We start from the raw sequence: 23,756 nt of genomic DNA on the forward strand, positions 1-23,756 counted from the left end.
TGTTGTTGGAAATAATAATTTTTCTAATTGTTCAGTTCAAAGATAATATTTGTGATTTTCCCATTTGGATCTAACAGTGTTTCCCTCCAGTAGTGGTATCTTTGATTCCAAACAATCGCTTCATGCCTTTAGGAAAATCCACAAAGACAATATCCAAGGTGACCATGCAGGTAGCACCAGGAGTAGAAAGCCATGAGGGAGACCCAGCAGGGAATACAAAGCCTGTGAAGGACATCTTCTACATGAAGGCCAAGGGTGAAGAACCAGAGAGGGGGAAGGATTGGAGTGGACCAGGCGCTGTAACAGTCGAAGGAACCAATGGAACCAAAGAGGACAAATCTGTTACAACCAGTACAAGACCACTTGTCAACACAAACTACAGGGTTGTACCTAAACCAGGTGATAGAATAACCTTGCCCAGGAAACCATACATTGGAGGGTCTATCCATTTTAATGGTACAAGAGTAGGCCAGGGTGGTAGGAGAGTGGGTCACAGTCTCCTGAAAAAGCCTTCAAGCAGAAATCCATTGGAGGGACCAAAGGTCAAGAAGACCTTAGATACTGACTCTAAACCAGAAAATCCCTTTGTTTGGTACAGGACTATAGCCTTAACTGTGAAAGACACTAACCTGGAGACAAGTCCTCTTGGAGAAAAATATGAAACTTTGACAAAGACCTATCCTGTCGGAATCCTTCCTGTAAATGCCACTCCAAGCTCTGGTTCTGATCAAACAGTGATTCCTGGCCTAAAGGACCTACCCAATAGAAAAAAAGGTACAGAGACTGAAACAAATGAGCCAGGGCCAGGGACAGATGGTTTGGAGCATACCACCACATCAGAAAAAAATACTATGGTTCACCCGAAATGTGTCAACAAGGTTAAATTGACACACAGGAAAGTCAATGTGACCCGTAGAGAGAGAGTCATTGGAGGGAGGGTGAATGGCACAATAGTTAAAAATAAACCCACAACAGAGCAGGGGTTTGCTGAAAAAGAGGACAGTGCACTAAAAGTGTCTGAAACAGGACATTCAAAGACAACATTTTCTGAGCGCAACCTGGTAATTCACACACAGAGAAAAGCAGATGACATTTCTCCACACACCACACAAAGTCCTACATATCCAACTTCCTCTTCACCGTCACCAGTATCACCTACTTCCTACATGTCATGTTCTTCTTCAGCTCCTGCAAAACAAGATGAATCAATGACCGGTATGGGTCAACCCATGACTGACAGACACGTGGTGAATGCAAAGACTTTGCCTGTTCCCCAATCCCAATCATCCAACCTCCCTCCAGAAAGGGAACCAACATCCTCCAGTGAATCAGAACAAAATGGCAAAGGACCATCTCCCTCCAACTCTGAGGAATCATACTCAGATAAAGATCATGTTGCAGTAGCAGAAGTGGATGTCAGCAAAGATGGAGAGAAAACCACTGGCGTGGGATTGTTTGGAACCAAACAAAACAAAACAAAGACTCTGAGAATGGGCGGCACACCACCTTTTCGCCGCCTACCTCCAAAGGGGCCCTACCAACGCCGCCCAAACCTAAATATGAGACCATTCCAAAACAGGACACGTTCACCTTCTTCAGCTCCCACAAAACAAAATGAATCAAAGACCGGTAAACCCATGACTGATAGACAACTAGTGTTTCCAAAGACATTACGGGTTTCCCCAGCCCAATCCTCAACCCTCCCTCCAGATGCTCAGCCAGAGAAGGCACCAAAATCCTCCAATGAATCAGAACAAAGTGGAAAAGAATACTATTCATCATCTTCCTCCACTTCAGAGGAATCAGACTTTACTAAAGAAAATGTTACTGTGGCAGAGGATGGTATCAGCAGAGATGGAGACAGGGCAACTGACGTGGTGTCGTCTGGAACTGAACAAAACAAGTCAAAGACTCTGACAGTGGGCGGCACCCCACCCTTACGCCGTCTACCTCCTAAGGGGACACAGCAACGCCGTCCACACCCAAATATGGGAGCATTCCCAAACAGGACACGAACAAACCTGAGACCTCCTCAGCATCCATCAAGAGGCCCCATACGCAGACCTTTCCCACCTAAACTGACAAACAGGGACAATGGCATCATCGTTCAAACCACTCAACCAGGGGAGCAGGGCTCCTACAGCACCAGCCAGAATGACACAAACACAGACCTTAAGCCCAAAACTCTCCTCAAGAAAACAAATGCCACAGCTAGTAAAATAGCACGAGGTCAAACATACATGAGAAATAATGGTAGCTTGAGCCAAAGGGGCCAAGATTCAAAAACAGGCCATCCTGACAAAGGCAGCCAAGTGAGGAAGACTGCTGATTCAAGAGACAGCCCAAGCCCGATAAATGATTCAGATGTCACTACTACTGGAAAAACAGGCCAGCCTCTAAACTCAGTGGGGGTTCAAAGCATAACCTCAGCAGGGTCCGTACTCGTTTGGGGAGCACCAGAGGGGATGTACAGAAATTTCATAGTAACCCGGGAAGAGCATGGAAGTAAGAATGAGGCAGAGGAAGAGGAGGAGAAGGAAGAGGATGAGGTGGAGAGTGAGTCAGAGGAGGATAGTCAGGAGGAAAGGGAGGGGGAGGCACAAACTGAGAAGGAGAACAGGGGGAATGAGGAGGAAAGTGAAATGGGGGTGAGTCAAGGTAAGGAGGGAGGGGAGGAGAACACTGTTACCAATAGCAAAAGTGATAACCATAGACAGAGCAGCGACAGTAATACTACAGCTAAAGTTGGTGACGGAGGTACAATCAAGTTCTCCAAAGTCCTTCCGGGGTCGGCTCGCTCATTCCCATTCCAGAATCTCCATCCACAGACCCGCTATTCCCTGTCCGTGTTTGGGAAGGGTCCCGGACTACGCTCCAAAATTCACAGACTCATCGTCAGCACAGGTACTGGCCATAGTTAAAACTCTACCAACTACTACAAGGGTTCATTAGCTCATTGTTCAAGCACAGGACTTCTCTTTTCTTGAACTATGCAAGTTATTCAAGACACCCAAGTTAGATGTCGATACATCCTCACAACATTTTAGGTGAGGTATACTTGCACAGCTGCTTGATCCATATCCATTTCAAGAGCCATCACACTCTTGATGCTGTAACTTCCTGAATTACAGTACTTCATCATGTTTGTTGTTAATTTGCATCATCTGCTTATTGATACGGTGAGCTGTGTTTGTTTTGTTTTGTCTTTGACAACCAAAGGCTTTTAATTAAAGCAATGTCCAAAGCTTTAATGACAAAATATGCAATGACCAAATAGTCATGCATCTGTACTAATCATTTGTATTTCATGTTAACCCCTTGTTTATGCCATGTTGTGCAACTGTGATGTGTGGTGTTCATACTGGGTGCATTGTGGAAAAACAGGTATGATTGCCAAAACACACAGGGGAGATGGGCTGTTGCTAACTGGGATACTACTTGAAGTGCGTCCCATCAACAAATGTGAGCATATAAGTTCATCATTTCCTAAATGTAGGTTATGTTGAAGGATACTCTTTCATAAAGGTCATTTCTGAAATATAATCTATAATTATTACATGTGTAACAGTTGCAGATCCAGGTTTTTGATCAGTGATAAATCTTACACAATAAACACATGATTATATAGTCCTCCTGGTCCATATACAACATATCATAAACAGCCTGTGTTTTCCATTTTGTACATGTACAGTATGTCAACCCAAACACATCCATGTGTTAAGCACATACAGTGCCTTCAGAAATTATTCAAATTATTCTTACCCTTTCACTTTGTTGTGTTACAGCCTGAATTCAAAATGGATTCATTCTTTTTTTTACCCATCTACACACAATACCCCATAATGACAAAATGAAAACATGTTTTTAGATTTTTTTTCAAATGTATTGAAAATTAAATACAGAAATATCTAATTTACATAAGTATTCACACCCCTGAGTTAATACTTTGTAAAAGCACTTTTGGCGGCGATTACAGGTGTGAGTCTTTTTTGGTGGTGATTACAGCTGTGAGTCTTTTTGGGTAAGTCTCTAAGAGCTTTTCACACCTGGATTGTACAATATTTGCCCATTATTCTTTAAAGAATTCTTCAAGCTCTGTCAAGTTGATTGTTGATCATTGCTAGTCAGCCATTTTCAAGCCGATTTATGTCATAACTGTAATTAGGCCACTCTGGAACATTCAATGTCGTCTTGGTAAGCAACTCCAGTGTAGATATGGCCTTGTGTTTCAGGTTATTGTCCTACTGAAAGGTGAATTCATCTCCCAGTGTCTGTTGGAAAGCAGACAACCAGGTTTTCCTCTAGGACTTTGCCTGTGCTTATAGCTGGATTCTGTTTCTTGTTTTGGAATATTTGTATTATGTACAGGCTTAATTCTTTTCACTCTGCCATTTAGGTTAGTATTGTGGAGTAACTACAATGTTGTTGAGCCATCCTCAGTTTTCTGATATCACAACCATTAAACGCTAACCATTTTAAAATCACTGTTGGCCTAATGGTGAAATCCCTGACCAGTTTCCTTCCTCTCCGGCAACTGAGTTAGGAAGGACGCCTGTATGTTTGTAGTGACTGGGTGTATTGATACACCATCCAAAGTATAATGAATAACTTCACCATGCTCAAAGGGATATTCAGTGTCTGCTTTTAAAATTGTATTACCCATTTACCAATAGGTGCCCTTCTTTGCGAGGCATTGGAAAACCTCCCTGGCCTTTGTGGTTGAATCAAGACATTTCAGCTTTTCATTTTTAATTAATTTGTAAAAAGTTAAAATGCATAATTCCACTTTGACATTATGGGGTATTGTGTGTTGGCCAGTAACAAGAAAATCTAAATTTACTCAATTTTAAATTCAGGCTGTAACACAACAAAATGTGTAAAAAGTCAAGGGGTGTGAATACTTGATACACCATCCAAAGCCTAATTGATAAAAACATTTATATATTTTTTATCAATCAATTTTTTTTCTATCAATCTTTGCGAAACATTGAAAAACCTTCCTGGTCTTTGTGGTTGAATCTGTTCTTGAAATTCACTACTCGATTGAGGGACCTTATAGATAATTGTATGTGTGGGTTACAGAGCTGAGGTAGTTATTCAAAAATCATGTTAACACTGTTAATCAGTCCATGCAACTTATTATGCAATTTGTTAAGCACATTTTTACTCCTGAACTTATTTAGGCCTGCCATAACAAAGGGGTTGAATACTTATTGACTCAAGACATTTCAGCTTTACATTTGTATACATTTCTAAAATGTTCTACAAACAAAATTCCACTTTGACATTATGGGGTATTGTGTGTTGATCAGTGACACAACATCTCAATTTAATACATTTTAAATTCAGGCTGTAACAAAACAAAATGTGGAAAAAGTAAAGGGGTGTGAATACTTTCTGAAGGCACTGTACTGATGAAAATTACTCTGATATTCTTGAGACCATCTAAAAGACTTAAACCATTCAGCCACAACCGCCATTCACTGCTGGTCTGATCTTCTCTCACTTAGGGTAAGCTTTAAGTCAGCAATCTTCATTGGCTCCCTTCATCACTCACAAAACCCAGGGTAAGACCATGGTTGGTCTCTATGGTTTTTCCTGATCTTAAGTGTGAAATGTACAGATTTTAATCCTATGAGTAATTTAAAAAATATATAAATATTTTTAAAAAATGAAATTCCACAAGGTTTTAACGATTAGCTAGTTTTTTTGTTTTTTCAGAGCGTGAGGTCTCAAATGTTTTTTGGAATCATTATGGCAGGATTCTGCTCACTCAAGGTTGAAAATCTGTTGGTCAACACATTTCTTATTCCTTAGAAATTATATTTCTCTTGCTTTATCTCTCCTATTCATGTATTCAAATAATTTGTGGTCAACTGTATGTCAACATCTCTTCGATTTTTCCTGTCTTCTGTTATAACTATTTTAACTTTTTCTCTTTCCTACCAACTTCTTTTTTTTTCAGGATCAAAAGACCAGCTCAACATTAATATCTCATTATTTTCCATTGCTTCTTTCCAGGGTCCAACATCTGCATTTAACAGTGACACCTTTGTCTGTTTTAGTATATGCTGTACTGCATATACTGTATATATGTTTGCACTGTACATATATACACAAACTCAATGGAGCACTAATAATAACAGCGTGAGTAAAGTATGGGTGCACCTACATTTTAGGGCATATTGACCACAGGAGGTAGGGCATATTGACCCCAGGATGTTTTTACCTTCCTTTCTTTCTTCCTGTTTTTATTTGTCTTCCTTTGTTTTTGTGTCTTTCTTTGTGTCTTTATTTGTCTTTCTATCTTTTTCCTTCTTTCGTTTCTCTTTTTCGCTCTCAATCACACACGTCATTCCCGTGCCATGCCCAGGTCCAGAGCCTCCCTCAGGTCTTCTCTTCAGTGAAGTGACTGAGACGTCTTTCTCTGTGTCCTGGACCAAGCCAAAAAGTCCAGTGAGTGGCTTCAAGGTCACCTACACTCACACACAGGAAGGTAGGACCTTATACAGATATTCTGGAGGTCAAAATCCTGGCTGTTGTCACGTCAGTTCATTGTGTATTCTTTACATCTGTAGAAGACTTCATATTTCGCAATTTGCCTGTTCTATTCCAGGCGAGCCTGTCTCCGTAACGGTGGACTCTGGGGATTCCACTCTGGCACTGTCAAAGCTCTCTCCGGGGTCCACCTATGAGGTCAGTGTGATATCCATCCTTGGACTGGACGAGAGCGATGCAATCAAAGACCTGGTTATGACACGTAAGTTTACTGTTGACTTTCAGTTTTAGGATTAATGCTAATTTACAGGAAGTTAAATTATAGTAAGTTATCAAGACTATCGACATCCACTTTTTTTGGTCCATTGTGGTGTCTCGGTCAACTAATTTAAGTTAAGCATTAAAAACCACATTAGTGATGTGTTTTTTGTTTTGTTTCTTACTTTCATGGGTTCTGTGTTCTCATAATTGTTCTAACAGGTGCAGGATCTGGGAAAGATCTGTGCATTTTCATATTTTCTCAAAGGTCTATTCTGGAGCTGTTTCAATTTCAATATCTAAATACTTTTTAGCAAGAATAAGATTCCTATGTACAGTACGTTGCGAAATCTAATTATATATCAAAGGGGTTTGATTTCACATAGTGATAACTAATGCTCACTTTCTCTTGCCTTCATTTTTCAAACCCAAACTTAGTCCCTGACCCTCCAACGGATCTCCAGGCCATTAATGTCACAGACACCAAGGCCTTGCTGCTATGGCGACCAGCACTGGCAACGGTTGACCGTTACGTCATAGTTTATGGCTCTGAAAAAGGTAACGGGGATCACAGGTTGGATATTCATCACAACATCCTGTGGGACTTTTTAAACCCCTAGCCGTATTAGAGCATTTCCCTTTCCAGTTGGAGCTTTCACAGGCCACAGGCATTCAAGATGAGATCATAGTACTTGTATTGGCCAGTCAGTTTATGACCACCCCAACAGCATTACAATATAAACACTGAGAAATAAATTAAATCCTGCTGCCTACCTCTCTCCCCTGCCACTCACCTGTGCTCTCTTTGCCGCCGCTTACTTGTTTCTGTGTCAACCAAGGGTCAGATGATGTGAAGATCACTGTATCGGGCAATGCAGCGGAGCAGCAGCTGAAGGGCCTACAGGGCTCCACTATGTACACCGTCATGGTCACCAGTCAGCTGGGCAACCTGGACAGCTCTGCCGCCATCACCGTCTTCACCACCACTAGTGGTCAGTCCGCACACACTCTCAAACTACCCTAATGCTTTAACCAATCAACTGACCCGAGACAGAGAAGAAAAGGAAGGCTGTTGTTTTTATTGAATCCCACAACTGAGCTTCTTGTGATTGTGTCCATGTCCATCTGGCAGGATCTGGGGGAGACGGGGAAGTCCCGCGTGACCTGAAGGCCAGTCAGGTGACTCCTCGCTCAGCTTTGTTGACGTGGAAAGCACCCTCTGCCGCCATGGGAAGCTACAAGCTGACCTATCAGACGGAGGGACAGGAGATGCAGGTAAGAAACACTGATTAAACGGTGGAGACAGACACACATTCTATTTTATTCAGTACAATAAATTAGGACAAAATGCAACAAACTCTAGACAGATGGCCTATTTCTTCTCAACAGGAGGTTACCATTGACTCCACAGTAACGGAGTTCAAGTTGACCAGGCTGCATCCCATGTCCAAGTACACCGTGCAGCTACAGGGAGAGAGGGGAGGGAGCTCCACTGCTGCAATTTCCACTGAGTTCACCACAGGTAAGTGGTCAAATATATTTCACTAAACTGAACAAACTAAATACATACATCGAAAGCGCAGTTTCATAAAGTTGGTCTCTCTCTTTGATTTTGTCTCTCAGGGAATCTCCTTTACCCCTTCCCAAGTGACTGTTCCCAGGAGCTGTTGAACGGGATGCATGAGTCTGGAGAGGTGGAGATCTTCCCCAAGGGAAAGCAGGGAAAACCAGTGTTGGTCTACTGCGACCAGGTGACTGATGGAGGCGGCTGGACGGTAAGAGAAGATGAATAGAGAGATTGGTATTTTAAATATATTCAGATGTAGGCAATAGATTTAGCATTATTTGTGTCAAATGTAATACATTTGACTGCATAATAGCAATATCCCTTAAAGGAAAATACCACTCAAAAACGATATTTTGGTATTTCATTAGTATTAGTTCACTGTTGATACGGTCCCAAAATGTTTTACATGTCAGCAATTAAGTTTTCAAGATATAGAACTTTCAAAATAAGTCTATCTTAAAAACTTGATCGCTGACATGCAGAACATTTCAGGACTGTATCAACAGTGGACTAACGAAACAAATACCAAAATAGTTTTTGAGTGGTATTTTACTTTAACTGACATGAGAGGGAGTTAAGGGTTGGTTAAGGATGGTATATGTCAGCTGTATGAGCATGTGTGCTTTCCAGGTTTTCCAGAGAAGGATGGATGGGAAAACGGACTTCTTCAGAGGTTGGAAGAACTACAGCAAAGGATTTGGAGAACTGAGTGGGGAATTTTGGCTGGGTGAGAGTCATTCGTCACGCGAAGTTTGTTTTCACCCGCTTCAGCCGCAGTGCACCAGCATAACATCAAACAGAACTGTTATATTGACGACACAAAAGCTAAACCATGTCACTTTTATGTAAACAGTGCAAGCCCTCATGACAGATCAACTCTGTAAATAGACCCATTGCTAGGCAGAGAAATTAAACAGAACGCCAGATGAGATGGATCAATTTAATGTGGAAATGTATGGCAAGAGGGTAGAAAAAAGCGGACTACTGGCACTATTGGTGCACGAACAGAAGGAAAACCAAAAGCAGTAGCAGAGGGCCTATCATTCATCAAAGCCCTTTCACTTTATTGGAGCAATTGGCTGAGCATTAGCGCCAGTAGCACAGTATCTATGGTGGTCCTCTGTAGCTCAGCTGGTAGAGCACGGCGCTTGTAACGCCAGGGTAGTGGGTTCGATCCCCGCGACCACCCATACACAAAAATTTATGCATGCATGACTGTAAGTCGCTTTGGATAAAAGCGTCTGTTAAATGGCATATTATATTATTATTCTAACATTGAGGGCATCATGCTCATTTCTGCTGTGTAGATCTGATGAAAATAAGTATTCAGCGCCCCATAGAGGCAATACATATAGTTTCCTTCAGTTGCTCGGCAGTAAGCAGTTTTTTGTGTACTATAACACCTTGTTTCCCACTCCTCTCTATCCATCTATAGGTAATGAGAACCTACACAATCTAACCAACATGGCACCAATGACACTACGTGTGGACCTCAGTGCAGGGGACGAATCAGTGTTTGCCAAGTACTCCACATTCACGGTGGACACTGTTAAGAGGAACTACGCTCTCAAAGTGTCTGGGTACAGCGGTACAGCAGGTAAGAACAAAATCTGTCCACTAAAAAGGATTGACATCTTATTGTGCATATTTCCACATAATCATTAAACCAATCCCTTATTTTCTCTCACTATCCCTCTATTCCACACCTACTGTTTCCCTCGTCACACCTGCCATCCGTCTTTCTACTCGACCTCCCTTTTCCCCTTTCCCTCTCTACTTTTTCGTCTCGGTAGGTGACTCTATGAGTTACCACAATGCGCGCGTGTTCTCTACCAGAGACAGAGACCCCACGCCTTTCATCACCCGCTGCGCCATGTCCTATAGGGGGGGTTGGTGGTACAAGAACTGCCACGAGGCCAACCTAAATGGCCTCTACGACACCAATGTCAATCACCAGGTAATGCCAGCTGACTTCATACCTCATTTCACTATTTCAGAGTCTATGTCATCAAAGTAATCTAAGTCAACTACTACAATCAATTACATTTTTGGAGTGGTTTGTTAACTGAATTGTCTCTGTGTCTCAGGGTGTGATCTGGACTGCCTGGAAAGGCAAGGACTTTTCCATCCCTTTCTCTGAGATGAAGCTCCGACCAACATCTTTCACCCCTCCAGCTCAGGGGTAATGACAAAGTGGTGGACAGAAAATGATAAGGGGAGAGAGGCACACTTTATGAACACACACACACAGGTAACTGCCCAAATAAAGGAAACACAAACATGAAGTGTCTTAATAATGCGTTGGGCCCTCACGAGCCAGAACAGCTTCTATGTGTCTTGGCATTGATTCTACAAGTGTCTGGAACTCTATTGGAGGGAGGCGACACCATTCTTCCACGAGAAATTCCATCATTTGGTGTTTTGTTGATGGTGGTGGAAAACTTTGTCACAGGCACCACTTCAGAAACTCCCATAAGTGCTCAATTGGGTTGAGATATGGTGACTGACACACACATTACACACACAGACACACACACACACACACACACACAGACACACACACACACACACACACACACAGACAGACACACACACAGACACACACACACACTTTATAACACACTATGCTCCTTTGAGACCCCTCTTTCAAAGTCACTGAGATCTCTTCTTCTAGCCATGGTAGCCAAAATAATTGGCAACTGTGTATTTTTATACATGACCCTAAGCATGATGGGATGTTAATTGCTTAATTAACTCAGGAACCACACCTGTGTGGAAGCACTTGCTTTCAATATACCTTGTATCCCTTATTTACTCAAGTGTTTCCTTTATTTTGGAAGTTTCCTGTACATAAGCACACAGGCAAACACACTCAATCACACATGCATACACAGTACATGCACCTATTAGCTATAGTTTGAAAGTCTCCCAATGCCTTGCTCTCCAGACTAAAGTGATTACATTTTTTCAAATGTATAGAGGACAGTTATCCATCCATATGTTATATTGTACAGTTTCTAGATTATCTTTGCGATTTCCTTTTTTTTTTTACTCTAAATGTTGTGGCACCTCTCACGTCAGCTGTAAAAATGTATGCACTGTCCCCTCGCTATGATGGTACAACCGTGGAAATTAGCGGGTGAATAATGGAGATTTCTGTTTGTACTTGACTAGTAATTATCGAGTTTTGGTGTTTGTCCTTTGTTTGTCTTATTTGTGGTTGTATGTCCTGTATTTTCTGTTGCCCCAATTCTCAAATTGTAGTTGCTACAATAATAAAATAATGGTGGAACATGGGCAGCAGAAGCCGCTCACTAAAATGATTTTATTGATTTTTTTATTTCTGTATTCGTATATTCTGTCTGTTTCCAGTATTGTAAATGGGCTAATAGTTCAACATCTGTCTTTATTTATGTTGTTGACACAAAATGCACTGGGTGTACCATTGTATGAGCAAGTACTGTATGTAAGTGAGGTTCTCACTGATATAAGCTAGATGATAGATTTGGAGACCTTGAAGATAAACTGTACAGTGACAAAAGGTGTGACAATACACAGTTATTTTTTTATGTTGAATACCCAACCCTCCTCACTCTACCAAACTCCCCAATGCATTCCCACTGGCCATTACTCACTGACAAAGATTACACCTACTGCACTTTTACTGAAATGAAACAGTTGTACTACTACAAGACAATTAATGTCCACAATCAGATCTATTTCAACATTTTATTATTACATACAGTGAGGGAAAAAGGTATTTGATCCCCTGCTGATTTTGTACGTTTGCCCACTGACAAAGACATGATCAGTCTATAATTTTAATGGTAGGTTTATTTGAACAGTGAAAGACAGAATAACAACAAAAAAATCCAGAAAAAAACGCATGTCAAAAATGTAATACATTTGTTTGCATTTTAATGAGGGAAATAAGTATTTGACCCCTCTGCAAAACATGACTTAGTACTTGGTGGCAAAACCCTTGTTGGCAATCACAGAGGTCAGACTTTTCTTGTAGTTGGCCACCAGGTTTGCACACATCTCAGGAGGGATTTTGTCCCACTCCTCTTTGCAGAACTTCTCCAAGTCATTAGGATTTTGAGGCTGACGTTTGGCAACTCAAACCTTCAGCTCCCTCCACAGATTTGCTATGGGATTAAGGTCTGGAGACTGGCTAGGCCACTCCAGGACCTTAATGTGCTTCTTCTTGAGCCACTCCTTTGTTGCCTTGGCCGTGTGTTTTGGGTCATTGTCATGCTGGAATACCCATCCACGACCCATTTTCAATGCCCTGGCTGAGGGAAGGAGGTTCTCACCCAAGATTTGACGGTACATGACCCCGTCCATCGTCCCTTTGATGCGGTGAAGTTGTCCTGTCCCCTTAGCAGAAAAACACCCCCAAAGCATAATGTTTCCACCTCCATGTTTGACGGTGGGGATGGTGTTCTTGGGGTCATAGGCAGCATTCCTCCTCCTCCAAACAGGCGAGTTGAGTTGATGGCAAAGAGCTCGATTTTGGTCTCATCTGACCACAACACTTTCACCCAGTTCTCCTCTGAATCATTCAGATGTTCATTGGCAAACTTCAGACGGCCCTGGATATGTGCTTTCTTGAGCAGGGGGACCTTGCGGGAGCTGCAGGATTTCATTCCTTCACGGCGTAGTGTGTTACCAATTGTTTTCTTGTTGACTATGGTCCCAGCTGCCTTGAGATCATTGACAAGATCCTCCTGTGTAGTTCTGGGCTGATTCCTCACCGTTCTCATGATCATTGCAACTCCACGAGGTGAGATCTTGCATGGAGCCCCAGGCCGAGGGAGATTGACAGCTATTTTGTGTTTCTTCCATTTGCGAATAATCCCACCAACTGTTGTCACCTTCTCACCAAGCTGCTTGGCGATGGTCTTGTAGCCCATTTCAGCCTTGTGTAGGTCTACAATCTTGTCCCTGAAATCCTTGGAGAGCTCTTTGGTCTTGGCCATGGTGGAGAGTTTGGAATCTGATTGATTGATTGCTTCTGTGGACAGGTGTCTTTTATGCAGGTAACAAACTGAGATTAGGAGCACTCCCTTTAAGAGTGTGCTCCTAATCTCAGCTCGTTACCTGTATAAAAGACACCTGGGAGCCAGAAATCTTTCTGATTAAGAGTGGGTCAAATAGTTATTTCCCTCATTAAAATGCAAATCAATTTATAACATTTTTGTATTTTTTTGTTGTTATTCTGTCTCTCACTGTTCAAATAAACCTACCATTAAAATTATAGACTGATAATTTCTTTGTCAGTGGGCAAACATACAAAATCAGCAGGGGATCAAATACTTTTTTCCCTCACTGTATACACTGAGTATAAGAAACATTAGGAACACCTGCTCTTTCCATGACATAGACTGACCAGGTGAAAGCTATAACCCCTTATTGATGTCACTTGTTAAATCCATTTCAATCAGTGTAGATGAAGGGGAGGAGACAGGTTAAAGAAGGATTTTTACACCTTGAGACAAATGAGACATGAATTGTGTATGTGTGCCATTCAGAGGGTGAATGGGCAAGACAAAAGATTGAAGTGCCTTTGAACGGGGTATGGTAGTAGGTGCCAGCCGCACCGGTTTGAGTGTGTCAAGAACTGCAACGCTGCTGGGGTTTTCACGCTCAACAGTTTCCTGTGTGTGTCAAGAATGGTCCACCACCCAAAGGACATCCAGCCAACTTGACACAACTATGGGAAGCATTGGAGTCAACATGGGCCTGTGGAACGCTTTCGACACGTTGTAGAGTCCACGCCCCGAAGAATTAGGCTGTTCTAAGGGCAAAAGGGGATTTAAGATTATCCATTTACTTTTGTAGAAACCATTGATATTACAGATTATTATTAAACCATTATGTTTTATTTATGTACTGCTAATGTAAATAGGATAAGCTTGTTTTAACAATGTGTACATATTTCTCACAATACCCAGAAGAGAACAAGCATCACCGCTAAATGTACTGAGGCTTCCAGGTAATGACCTCTCTTTCTGCTTAACACCCCCACTGACAGAGAGACAGACAGACAGTCCGTCTTACCTGGTTATATGGTCAAATCTTCACAGGGATGCTGTACCAACCCAGGTTCCTGATCAGCAAGTCCACATGAGGCCATTGGTGAACCCTGTGGTGGCCCTATTGCAAAAAGTATGTAAAAAGTCGTATTAGGTCATTTAAGAGTCTAATGTGTTACATAAGAATAATATATGTTAACAGAGTGACATACAAAAATGTATGCACGCATGACTGTAAGTCGCTTTGGATAAAAGCGTCTGCTAAATGGCATATTATTATTATTATTATTATTATACAGTATGATATTCATTCGTATAGCAATTGACAACAACCATGTACTTTCAAAATCCCTGTCAGTTCTTTCATTTACTTGCAGCAAGCTGTTGCCAACCCACTTGAGGCTGCTAGGCGACATGGCTACAACATGGACAAATTAGAACAAGTAACCATAATAACACCCTTCTGGCTCAATGTGGCAGAGAGATTCATCAACGATGTGTGCGATAATGTCCTTCAAGTTCTGCAGCATTACAAGTCTAAAGGGATCCCTGTAAATCTCTCTGCTTTTGCTTCAATTCAAGATGTTGGAGATCAGAGAGTCTTTAAGCAGTGGGAGGACTACACAACAGACGAGTTACCTTGATTGTTGGCCGTCTAACTGGGCTCGTCCTCAATAACCTCATGGATCATTTCATGGAGGAGTGCCGAGGGGACATCAGTAAGCACGAGTGTCTGACAGACCCACAGTTGAAGTCGAAGTTTACATACACCTTAACCAAATACATTTAAACTCAGTTTTTCACAATTCCTGACATTTAATCCTAGTAAAAATTCCCTGTCTTAGGTCAGTTAGGATCACCACTTTTTTTTAAGAATGTGAAATGTCAGAATAATAGTAGAGAGAATGATTTATTTCAGCTTTTATTTCTTTCATCACATTCCCAGTGGGTCAGAAGTTTACATACACTCAATTAGTATTTGGTAGCATTGCCTTTCAATTGTTTAACTTGGGTCAAATATTTCAGGTAGCCTTCCACAAGCTTCCCACAATAAGTTGGGTGAATTTTGGCCCATTCCTCCTGACAGAGCTGGTGTAACTGAGTCAGGTTTGTAGGCCTCCTTGCTCACACACGCTTTTTCAGTTCTGCCCACACATTTTCTATAGGATTGAGGTCAGGGCTTTGTGATGGCCACTCCAATACCTTGACTTTGTTGTCCTTAAGCCATTTTGCCACAACTTTGGAAGTATGCTTGGGGTCTTTATCCATTTGGAAGACCCATTTGCGACCAAGCTTTCACTTCCTGACTGATGTCTTGAAATGTTGCTTCAATATATCCACATAATTTCCCTTCCTCATGATGCCATCTATTTTGTGAAGTGCACCAGTCACTCCTGCAGCAAAGCACCCCCACAGCATGATGCTGCCACCCACGTGCTTCACGGCTGGGATGGTGTTCTTCAGTTTACAAGCATCCCCCTTTTTCCTCCAAACATAACGATTGTCATTATGGCCAAACAGTTCTATTTTTGTTTCATCAGACCAGAGGACATTTCTCCAAAAAGTACGATCTTTGTCCCCATGTGCAGTTGCAAACCGTAGTCTGGCTTTTTTATGGCGGTTTTGGAGCAGTGGCTTCTTCCTTGCTGAGCGGCATTTCAGGTTATGTCGATATAGGACTCGTTTTACTGTGGATATAGATACTTTTGTACCTGTTTCCTCCAGCATCTTCACAAGGTCCTTTGCTGTTGTTCTGGGATTGATTTGCACTTTTCGCACCAAAGTACGTTCATCTCTAGGAGACAGAACGCGTTTCCTTCCTGAGCGGTATGAATGCTGTGTGGTCCCATGGTGTTTATAGTTACGTACTATTGTTTGTACAGATGAACATGGTACCTTCAGGCGTTTGGAAATTGCTCCCAAGGATGAACCAGACTCGTGGAGGTCTGCAAATTTTTTTCTGAGGTCTTGGCTGATTTCTTTTCATTTTCCCATGATGTCAAACAAAGAGGCACTGAGTTTGAAGGTAGGCCTTGAATTACACCCACAGGTACACCTCCAATTGACTCAAATTATGTCAATTAGCCTATCAGAAGCTTCTAAAGCCATAACATCATTTCCTGGAATTTTCCAAGCTGTTTAAAGTCACAGTCAACTTAGTGTATGTAAACTTCTGACCGACTGGAATTGTGATACAGTGAATTATAAGTTAAATAATCTGTCTGTAAACAATTGTTGGAAAAATTACTTGTGTCATCCACAAAGTACAGTGAGGGAAAAAAGTATTTGATCCCCTACTGATTTTGTAAGTTTGCCCACTGACAAGACATGATCAGTCTATAATTTTAATGGTAGGTTTATTTGAACAGTGAAAGACAAAATAACAACAAAAAAATCCAGAAAAACGCATGTCAAAAATGTTATGAATTGATTTGCATTTTAATGAGGGAAATAAGTATTTAACCCCTCTACAAAACATGACTTAGTACTTGGTGGCAAAACCCTTGTTTGCATTCACAGAGGTCAGACGTTTCTTGTAGCTGGCCACCAGGTTTGCACACATCTCAGGAGGGATTTTGTCCCACTCCTCTTTGCAGATCTTCTCCAAGTCATTAAGGTTTCAAGGCTGACGTTTGGCAACTCGAAACTTCAGCTCCCTCCACAGATTTTCTATGGGATTAAGGTCTGGAAACTGGCTAGGCCACTCCAGGACCTTAACTTTTATTTTATTTATTCATGTGCTTCTTCTTGAGCCACTCCTTTGTTGCTTTGGCCGTGTGTTTTGGGTCATTGTCATGCTGGAATACCCATCCACGACCCATTTTCAATGCCCTGGCTGAGGGAAGGAGGTTCTCACCCAAGATTTGACAGTACATGGCCGCGTCTATCGTCCCTTTGATGTGGTGAAGTTGTCCTGTCCCCTTAGCAGAAAAACACCCCCAAAGCATAATGTTTCCACCTCCATGTTTGACGGTGGGGATGATGTTCTTGGGGTCATAGGCAGCATTCCTCCTTCTCCAAACACGGCGAGTTGAGTTGATGCCAAAGAGCTCCATTTTGGTCTCATCTGACCACAACACTTTCACCCAGTTCTCCTCTGAATCATTCAGATGTTCATTGGCAAACTTCAGACGGGCCTGTATATGTGCTTTCTTGAGCAGGGGGACCTTGCGGGCGCTGCAGGATTTCAGTCCTTCACGGCGTAGTGTGTTACCAATTGTTTTCTTGTTGACTATGGTCCCAGCTGCCTTGAGATCATTGACAAGATCTTCCCTGGGCTGATTCCTCACCGTTCTCATGATCATTGCAACTCCATGAGGTGAGATCTTGCATGGAGCCCCAGGCCGAGGAAGATTGACAGTCTTTTGTGTTTCTTCCATTTGCGAATAATCGCACCAACTGTTGTCACCTTCTCACCAAGCTGCTTGTCGATGGTCTTGTAGCCCATTCCAGCCTTGTGTAGGTCTACAATATTGTCCCTGACATCCTTGGAGAGCTCTTTGGTCTTGGCCATGGTGGAGAGTTTGGAATCTGATTGATTGATTGCTTCTGTGGACAGGTGTCTTTTATACAGGTAACAAACTGAGATTAGGAGCACTCCCTTTAAGAGTGTGCTCCTAATCTCAGCTCGTTACCTGTATAAAAGACACCTGGGAGCCAGAAATCTTTCTGATTGAGAGGGGGTCAAATACTTATTTCCCTCATTAAAATGTAAATCAATTTATAACATTTTTGATATGCGTTTTTCTGGATATTTGTGTTGTTATTCTGTCTCTCACTGTTCAAATAAACCTACCATTAAAATTATAGACTGATCATTTCTTTGTCAGTGGGCAAACTTACAAAATCAGCAGGGGAACAAATACTTTTTTCCCTCACTGTAGATGTCCTAACCGACTTGCCAAAACTATAGTTTGTTAACAATAGATTTGTGGAGTGGTTGAAAAACAAGTTCTAATGACTCCAACCTAAGTGTATGTAAACTTCCGACTTCAACTGTAGGTTTCAACATGGATATCTGCAATTTTCTTCATGGATGGGCAGATTTCGCAGTCAGAATTACCGTAGTAAACGGACAGGAGATCAGTCACACTCCGGGACCACTGCCCATACCCGCCTGTTGGCCAAGACACCATCGTCAACCAACGTCGTCACCCGAGAGTGCTCTCAAATCCACAAAGATGGGTTTAGTGGAGAGAGCAGAGGTCAACAGAACAGCCAACTCTGGATCAGAATCCTCAGGGCCCTAGTCACCAATAACCACAGTCAGGTAGCCAGTAGCACACAGAGATGCCCCAAACTGCAGCAGGGACAGAAAGAGATCACAGGTTTAGTGATCCAAACTGTTCTACGGTCGATTGCTGATCTTGGTAGGCATGGAGATCTGCCTAACACCATCCACTGGACATCTGTCAGTGTCAGCCTCTGACAAGAAAAAAAAATCAGCATACTGCATTTCTGTTCTAGCAAAAATGAATCTTTTTTTTGACTGCAAAATAATTTCTAACTTTGATTTATTATTTAGCAATAAAGGCATTAAACAAAGCAAATCTTGGTTCCTTTACCAATTATTCACGTACCTATTATTGTCGGTATGGGTGATGAGATTTGCAGTAGGCCTAAATATTGCAAATTGTCCTTTCCGGAATAACTTTTTTGTCATGATGCACCTTTCGTTTTCTTTATGGAGGTCAATGTCACTGAAAGCGCATGCTACTGCTCCATTATTAATTAGATTAGAAAAATGTTGGTATTTTTTGTTGTTGATTGGAGCCTTTACAATGTTGCCCTCTATGTAGTTGTACAGTGGCCTAGTAGTTGCCAGCTTTCACATGTTCTTCAACTGAACAGCCTATGAACACTGTGGCCTCTGTTGCACATGGACAGCTCCCAGTGTTGAATTGACAAACTCTGAATGTAGGCCTGCTTCAACATTAATGAGCCATTATTTGTTTCCCCAAACCAAATCCAATTGTAATTCTGGAGCAGGGGAAAGAACTGAACATAAAGGGACATCAATCGGTGTGGTGTCTTCTGCTTCACATTCCTTATCAAGCCACAAGAGGGCCCTACATTCTCATTGCATGTGGTGCTGCATGCCATGGTCATGTTTCTCAGTCATAGTACACATGGAAAGGATGAATGAGTCACTGGCCTTTTATCAATTAGATTGGCTCACCTCCTGCGTCCTCTCTCCTCTGTCCTCCTTTTGAAAAAGGTCAATGTTAATTGTACAAACCCCGCCCACTCTCCGCCTACCTGGAGGGGAGTCCTCCCCTCATTGGTCACCACACACCTCCATCAAAGCTTGTTAAGAACAATCACGGTCCACCTGAAAGAGGCGGAGCTACCCCTTTAAATGCCCCACCTGCAGTCATTAGCCCCTTTCAACCAAACAGCACGGCCCACTAGAGATGCGTTATTGACTGTGCATATTGCATGAATGTGGTGTGTGGCGGCCAAGGTATTGAATTCATATTGTTATGTAAATTTCGATTTATATTGTTTGTTGTGCATCTAAGTGCACTTCCCTTATTTGCCAATTGTGCAACACTAGTGTTTGGAGTATTTATTTTGGGTATGTTTGCCCTTTTTACCATGCACCTCTGTTTTGCATTAACATTGTGTTTCTGTCTGTACCTAGACATCACCATTTCTCACCATGCCTCTTTCACATTTTCACCAGCTGTGACATTTTCACCATTTGAAGTCTACAAAAGACCAACAAACCTGTTAAAAAAAAAGTCAAAAGGCTACCCTCTCCTTGTGTTCTTGCAGACATGCCCATTGTTATCTCCTACCCAGTCTGAGTTATTTTACGGTAATCTGAGGCAGCGAAGAGCCTTAGTGGATGATTGTGAATTGACTCTTCGTCCAATTGCGCGTCATCAGGCAAATGAGTCCGGGGAGCAGGTAACTGACTAGTGGTGGCTATTCAGCAGCCTGATGGTCTGGGGGTAGACGCTATTGGCCAGTCTGACAGTTTTGCAATGATACTGCCCGCGTCAGTGATGGAAGTGGAGAGAACAGGCCATGCTGAGGTCCTTGGCCTTCTTGCGACCCCTGGTGTTGTGGATGTCCTGGAGGGCAGTCAGTGTGCACCCAATGGTGCTTTCAGCTGAGCGTACCACCCTCTAGATGATTGTGGTCAGCGGCGGTGGAGTTGCCGTCCCAGGCAGTGATGCAGCCGACAGTATGCTCTCGATGGTGCTCCTGTAGAACACTGTGCCCTCGGACAGGCTGAATTTCTTCAGCCTTCTGTCGTGCCTTCACCATGGTGTCTGTGGTTTGACCAGTTTGGCTCCACTGAGATGTGTATGCCCGAGGAACTAGAAGTTTTTGACAGTCTCCAGTGGCCCCGTTGATGAGGATAGGGCGTGCCCAGCCTGGTTTCTCCTGAAGTCCATAATCCGTTTTGTTGATGTTGAGGGAGAGGTTTGTTGTGGAAATTCACCACTAAGGACTCAAACTCAATGTAAATGAATCCATCGTTAATACGGCCAGAGATTCACAAACTCAATGCAAGCTTGATGAAAACTCTGAAGAGGGCGTTCCATTTCAGTCCTTATATACGGCTACACAAACAAGTCCCATAAGCATGATTTACATTATTCATTATTCAGGCTTCTCTCAAAGTTGAGACCTTGAAATTGAGATACCCCTTTCGGTTCCCAGAGCAATGTTCTGGGTGTACTGCCAAATTGCTTATACTGATTGTGAGGATTCCTCCCCTGCACAATCAATCAGTCACTTTCATGAACCCAGACAAATTGGTTATTAGAAAAGCAGCATTTATGCTAAACATACGATCTGTGTACAATCTGATACACACAAACATAACATTTTCCCTCACAGGTTGTTTATATTTGGCACCATGCCGTCAGAGTGCCTACCTCTCTGTAGGCCAGGGTTCTTCAATTCCGGTCCTGGAGGGCCAAAACACTTCTGTTTTTTATTTCTACTTGGTAGTTAATTGCACTCACCTGGTGTCCCAGGTCTGAATTAGCCCCTGATTAGAAGGAGAGGATGAAAAACAGAGGTGTTTCGGCCCTCCAGGACCGGAATTGAAGAACCCTGCTGTAGGCTGTCTAACCTTGTTGTGTCTTCAGCGAACTTGATGGAGTTGGAACTGAGGCCACGCAGTCGTGGGTATACAGGAGGGGACTGAGGATGTACACTTGTGGGGCCCCCTTGTGGAGGTAATGTTGCCTACCTTCACCACCTGGGGGTGGCCCAACAGGAAGTCCAGGACAGTTGTATAGGGAGGAGTTCAGGGCTGTGAGCTTAGTAGGCACTATGGTATTGAAGACCGAGCTGTAGTTGATGAACAGCATCCTCGCATATGCATTAATTTTGTCCAGGTGGGTGAGGGCAGTGCAATGGCGATTGTGTTGTCTGTGGGTCTGTCGAGTGGTAGGCGTATTGGCGAGGGTCGAGTTTCGGGGAGGAGGTGATGTGCTCTTTGACTAGCCTTTCGACGCACAGGCAGCCCAATTCTGATATTTTTTCACTAATTGGTCTTTTGACCAATCAGATCAGCTCAGAAAAAATATCTGATGTGATTGGTCAAGACCAATAGTGGGGAAAATATCAGATTGGGCTGCCTGTCTAAACGCAGCCAGAGGGACACACAATTTTCCATTTGACCAGTGGTGCGGTACTGTCCTGACCACACAAAGAAAGCACACCACCAGAAACCACACCCTAGCTACACGTATACCTGCCATGACTACAAGTCTCCTGAAATATGAGGCTTTCTCCTTGGTGGCAGACTTCTCCCTGCCCAGGATGTTGTTTCTCATGTGTTTCTGCTACCAAGCAGGAGACCTAACATCCTTCCTCCCCTGGGCAACATGACAAAGTGAGACAAAATATAAAAAAGTTCCTTTTAGCCTACATATAATTATGTTGAGTAAATGTTATGTATTTCAAACTAATACTAAACATACAGTACATTTACACTGACCTTGTCATTTCCATAACGTGTCCCACACTCCACAAACAGACACTGTGCAAATATCCTAGGCTATGCCATTGATAGATAGCCTACTGATAGTATGACCATAAATGGCATAGACATGCATATAAAATGTAGTAGGCTTATTCACACTCCACCCCTTTTTCATTGCTTCTTTCAGTTTATGTTCTATAATTCAATACATATGGAAAATGAACAGCTGCAGAATTGGTGCAAACAGCTGGTTGTGAACCGATATTTCAGGCCTATCAGCCAAGGTTAGTGCTATCTGGTATCCTTGTGACGTCCCTAACCTTAACCCTCATCCTTACCATAACTCTTAACCCTTACCATGTTTATGTTAATGAAGTAGGGACGTCCCAAGGACCCGGACCGTGACGTCAGAGTTGGGACTCCCAAGGAACCCGTTCCTATAAGCCAGGGGTGTCAAACTCATTTTAGCTCAGGGGCCACATGGAGGAAAATCTATTCCCAAGTGGGCCGGACCGGAAAAATCATGGTATATATAACTTAAAAACAACAACTTCAGATTGTTTTCTTTGTTTTAATACGATCAACATACAACATAAAGCTGGAGTCTGAGGACAGTGTGTCCAAAATAGTACAAGCACAACATCACTATTAATCATAAAACACGTCAAGTTTATTTGAAAATTCTAAAGAAAAAGAACACACAAACACACAATGCCTCAGTGATTAACAGAACTGTTTCACAGATCACAGAACTATATCAGGGTGTCATTTCCCAGGCAGAAATGTAGATAAAAATAATGAAATCCTGTTCCCCAAACAAGTGCAAGAACCACAGAGTCAAGAATAGGTTAAATATACAAATAAAATCAATTTAAAACAATAGCACATCAACATAAATACATAAACATAAATCTGAAAGCGTTGCTCAAACTCCCGTAACAGTCCCGTTATTTTATCTTTGAACCGCTTCATGTCTGCCACATGTTGGGTCGCGCACACATTTTTCAGACAGGGGAAGTGAGCTACATCACCACCGGCAAGTTGCGTCTCCCACAATGACAGCTTCAACTTGAAAGAATGTATGCTGTCATAATACTGCGTGACAACTTTGTTGCGCCCTTGCAGCTGTTTGTTCAAGTTATTCAGGTGCTCTGTAACATCCACCATAAATGCAAGGTCCTGCATCCATTCTGCGGAATGAAATTCTAACACTGGTTTGCCCTTTTCTTCCATGAACTGTTCAATTTCTTCTCGTAAATCAAAGAAACGCCTCAGCACAGCACCTCGGCTTAACCATCTTACCTCAGTGTGGTATGGCAGGCCATAGATGTGGTCTTTCTCTCTGAGAAGGCTGTCAAACTGACGGTGATTCAGGGCTTCTGGATCGGATGAAATTAACAGTTTGGATGACCACCTTCATGACGTTATCCATCTTTAATGACTT

At 42.5% G+C, this 23,756-nt stretch overlaps 1 protein-coding gene across 2 annotated transcripts in view; it reads left to right on the top strand.

The window, feature by feature from the left end:
- The window catches only part of LOC121586474 (tenascin-X), a 30,369-nt gene extending 19,492 nt beyond the window's left edge, over nucleotides 1–10,877 (top strand). Inside the window, exons 7-18 of one of the 2 annotated variants that reach the window (XM_045226370.1) lie at nucleotides 133–2,904; nucleotides 6,374–6,496; nucleotides 6,617–6,760; nucleotides 7,195–7,314; nucleotides 7,596–7,748; nucleotides 7,889–8,031; nucleotides 8,146–8,278; nucleotides 8,380–8,531; nucleotides 8,954–9,050; nucleotides 9,759–9,920; nucleotides 10,117–10,280; nucleotides 10,411–10,877. In XM_045226370.1, the coding sequence (XP_045082305.1) occupies nucleotides 133–2,904; nucleotides 6,374–6,496; nucleotides 6,617–6,760; nucleotides 7,195–7,314; nucleotides 7,596–7,748; nucleotides 7,889–8,031; nucleotides 8,146–8,278; nucleotides 8,380–8,531; nucleotides 8,954–9,050; nucleotides 9,759–9,920; nucleotides 10,117–10,280; nucleotides 10,411–10,509 (4,262 nt within the window). In that variant the 3' untranslated portion in view covers nucleotides 10,510–10,877. The remainder of the gene's footprint in view (nucleotides 1–132; nucleotides 2,905–6,373; nucleotides 6,497–6,616; nucleotides 6,761–7,194; nucleotides 7,315–7,595; nucleotides 7,749–7,888; nucleotides 8,032–8,145; nucleotides 8,279–8,379; nucleotides 8,532–8,953; nucleotides 9,051–9,758; nucleotides 9,921–10,116; nucleotides 10,281–10,410) is intronic. The other variant, XM_045226371.1, reaches the window with a different exon arrangement.
- Nucleotides 10,878–23,756: the final 12,879 nt, after the last annotated feature.

This window comes from Coregonus clupeaformis, chromosome 17, assembly GCF_020615455.1.
Source record: "Coregonus clupeaformis isolate EN_2021a chromosome 17, ASM2061545v1, whole genome shotgun sequence".
NCBI lineage: Eukaryota > Metazoa > Chordata > Actinopteri > Salmoniformes > Salmonidae > Coregonus > Coregonus clupeaformis.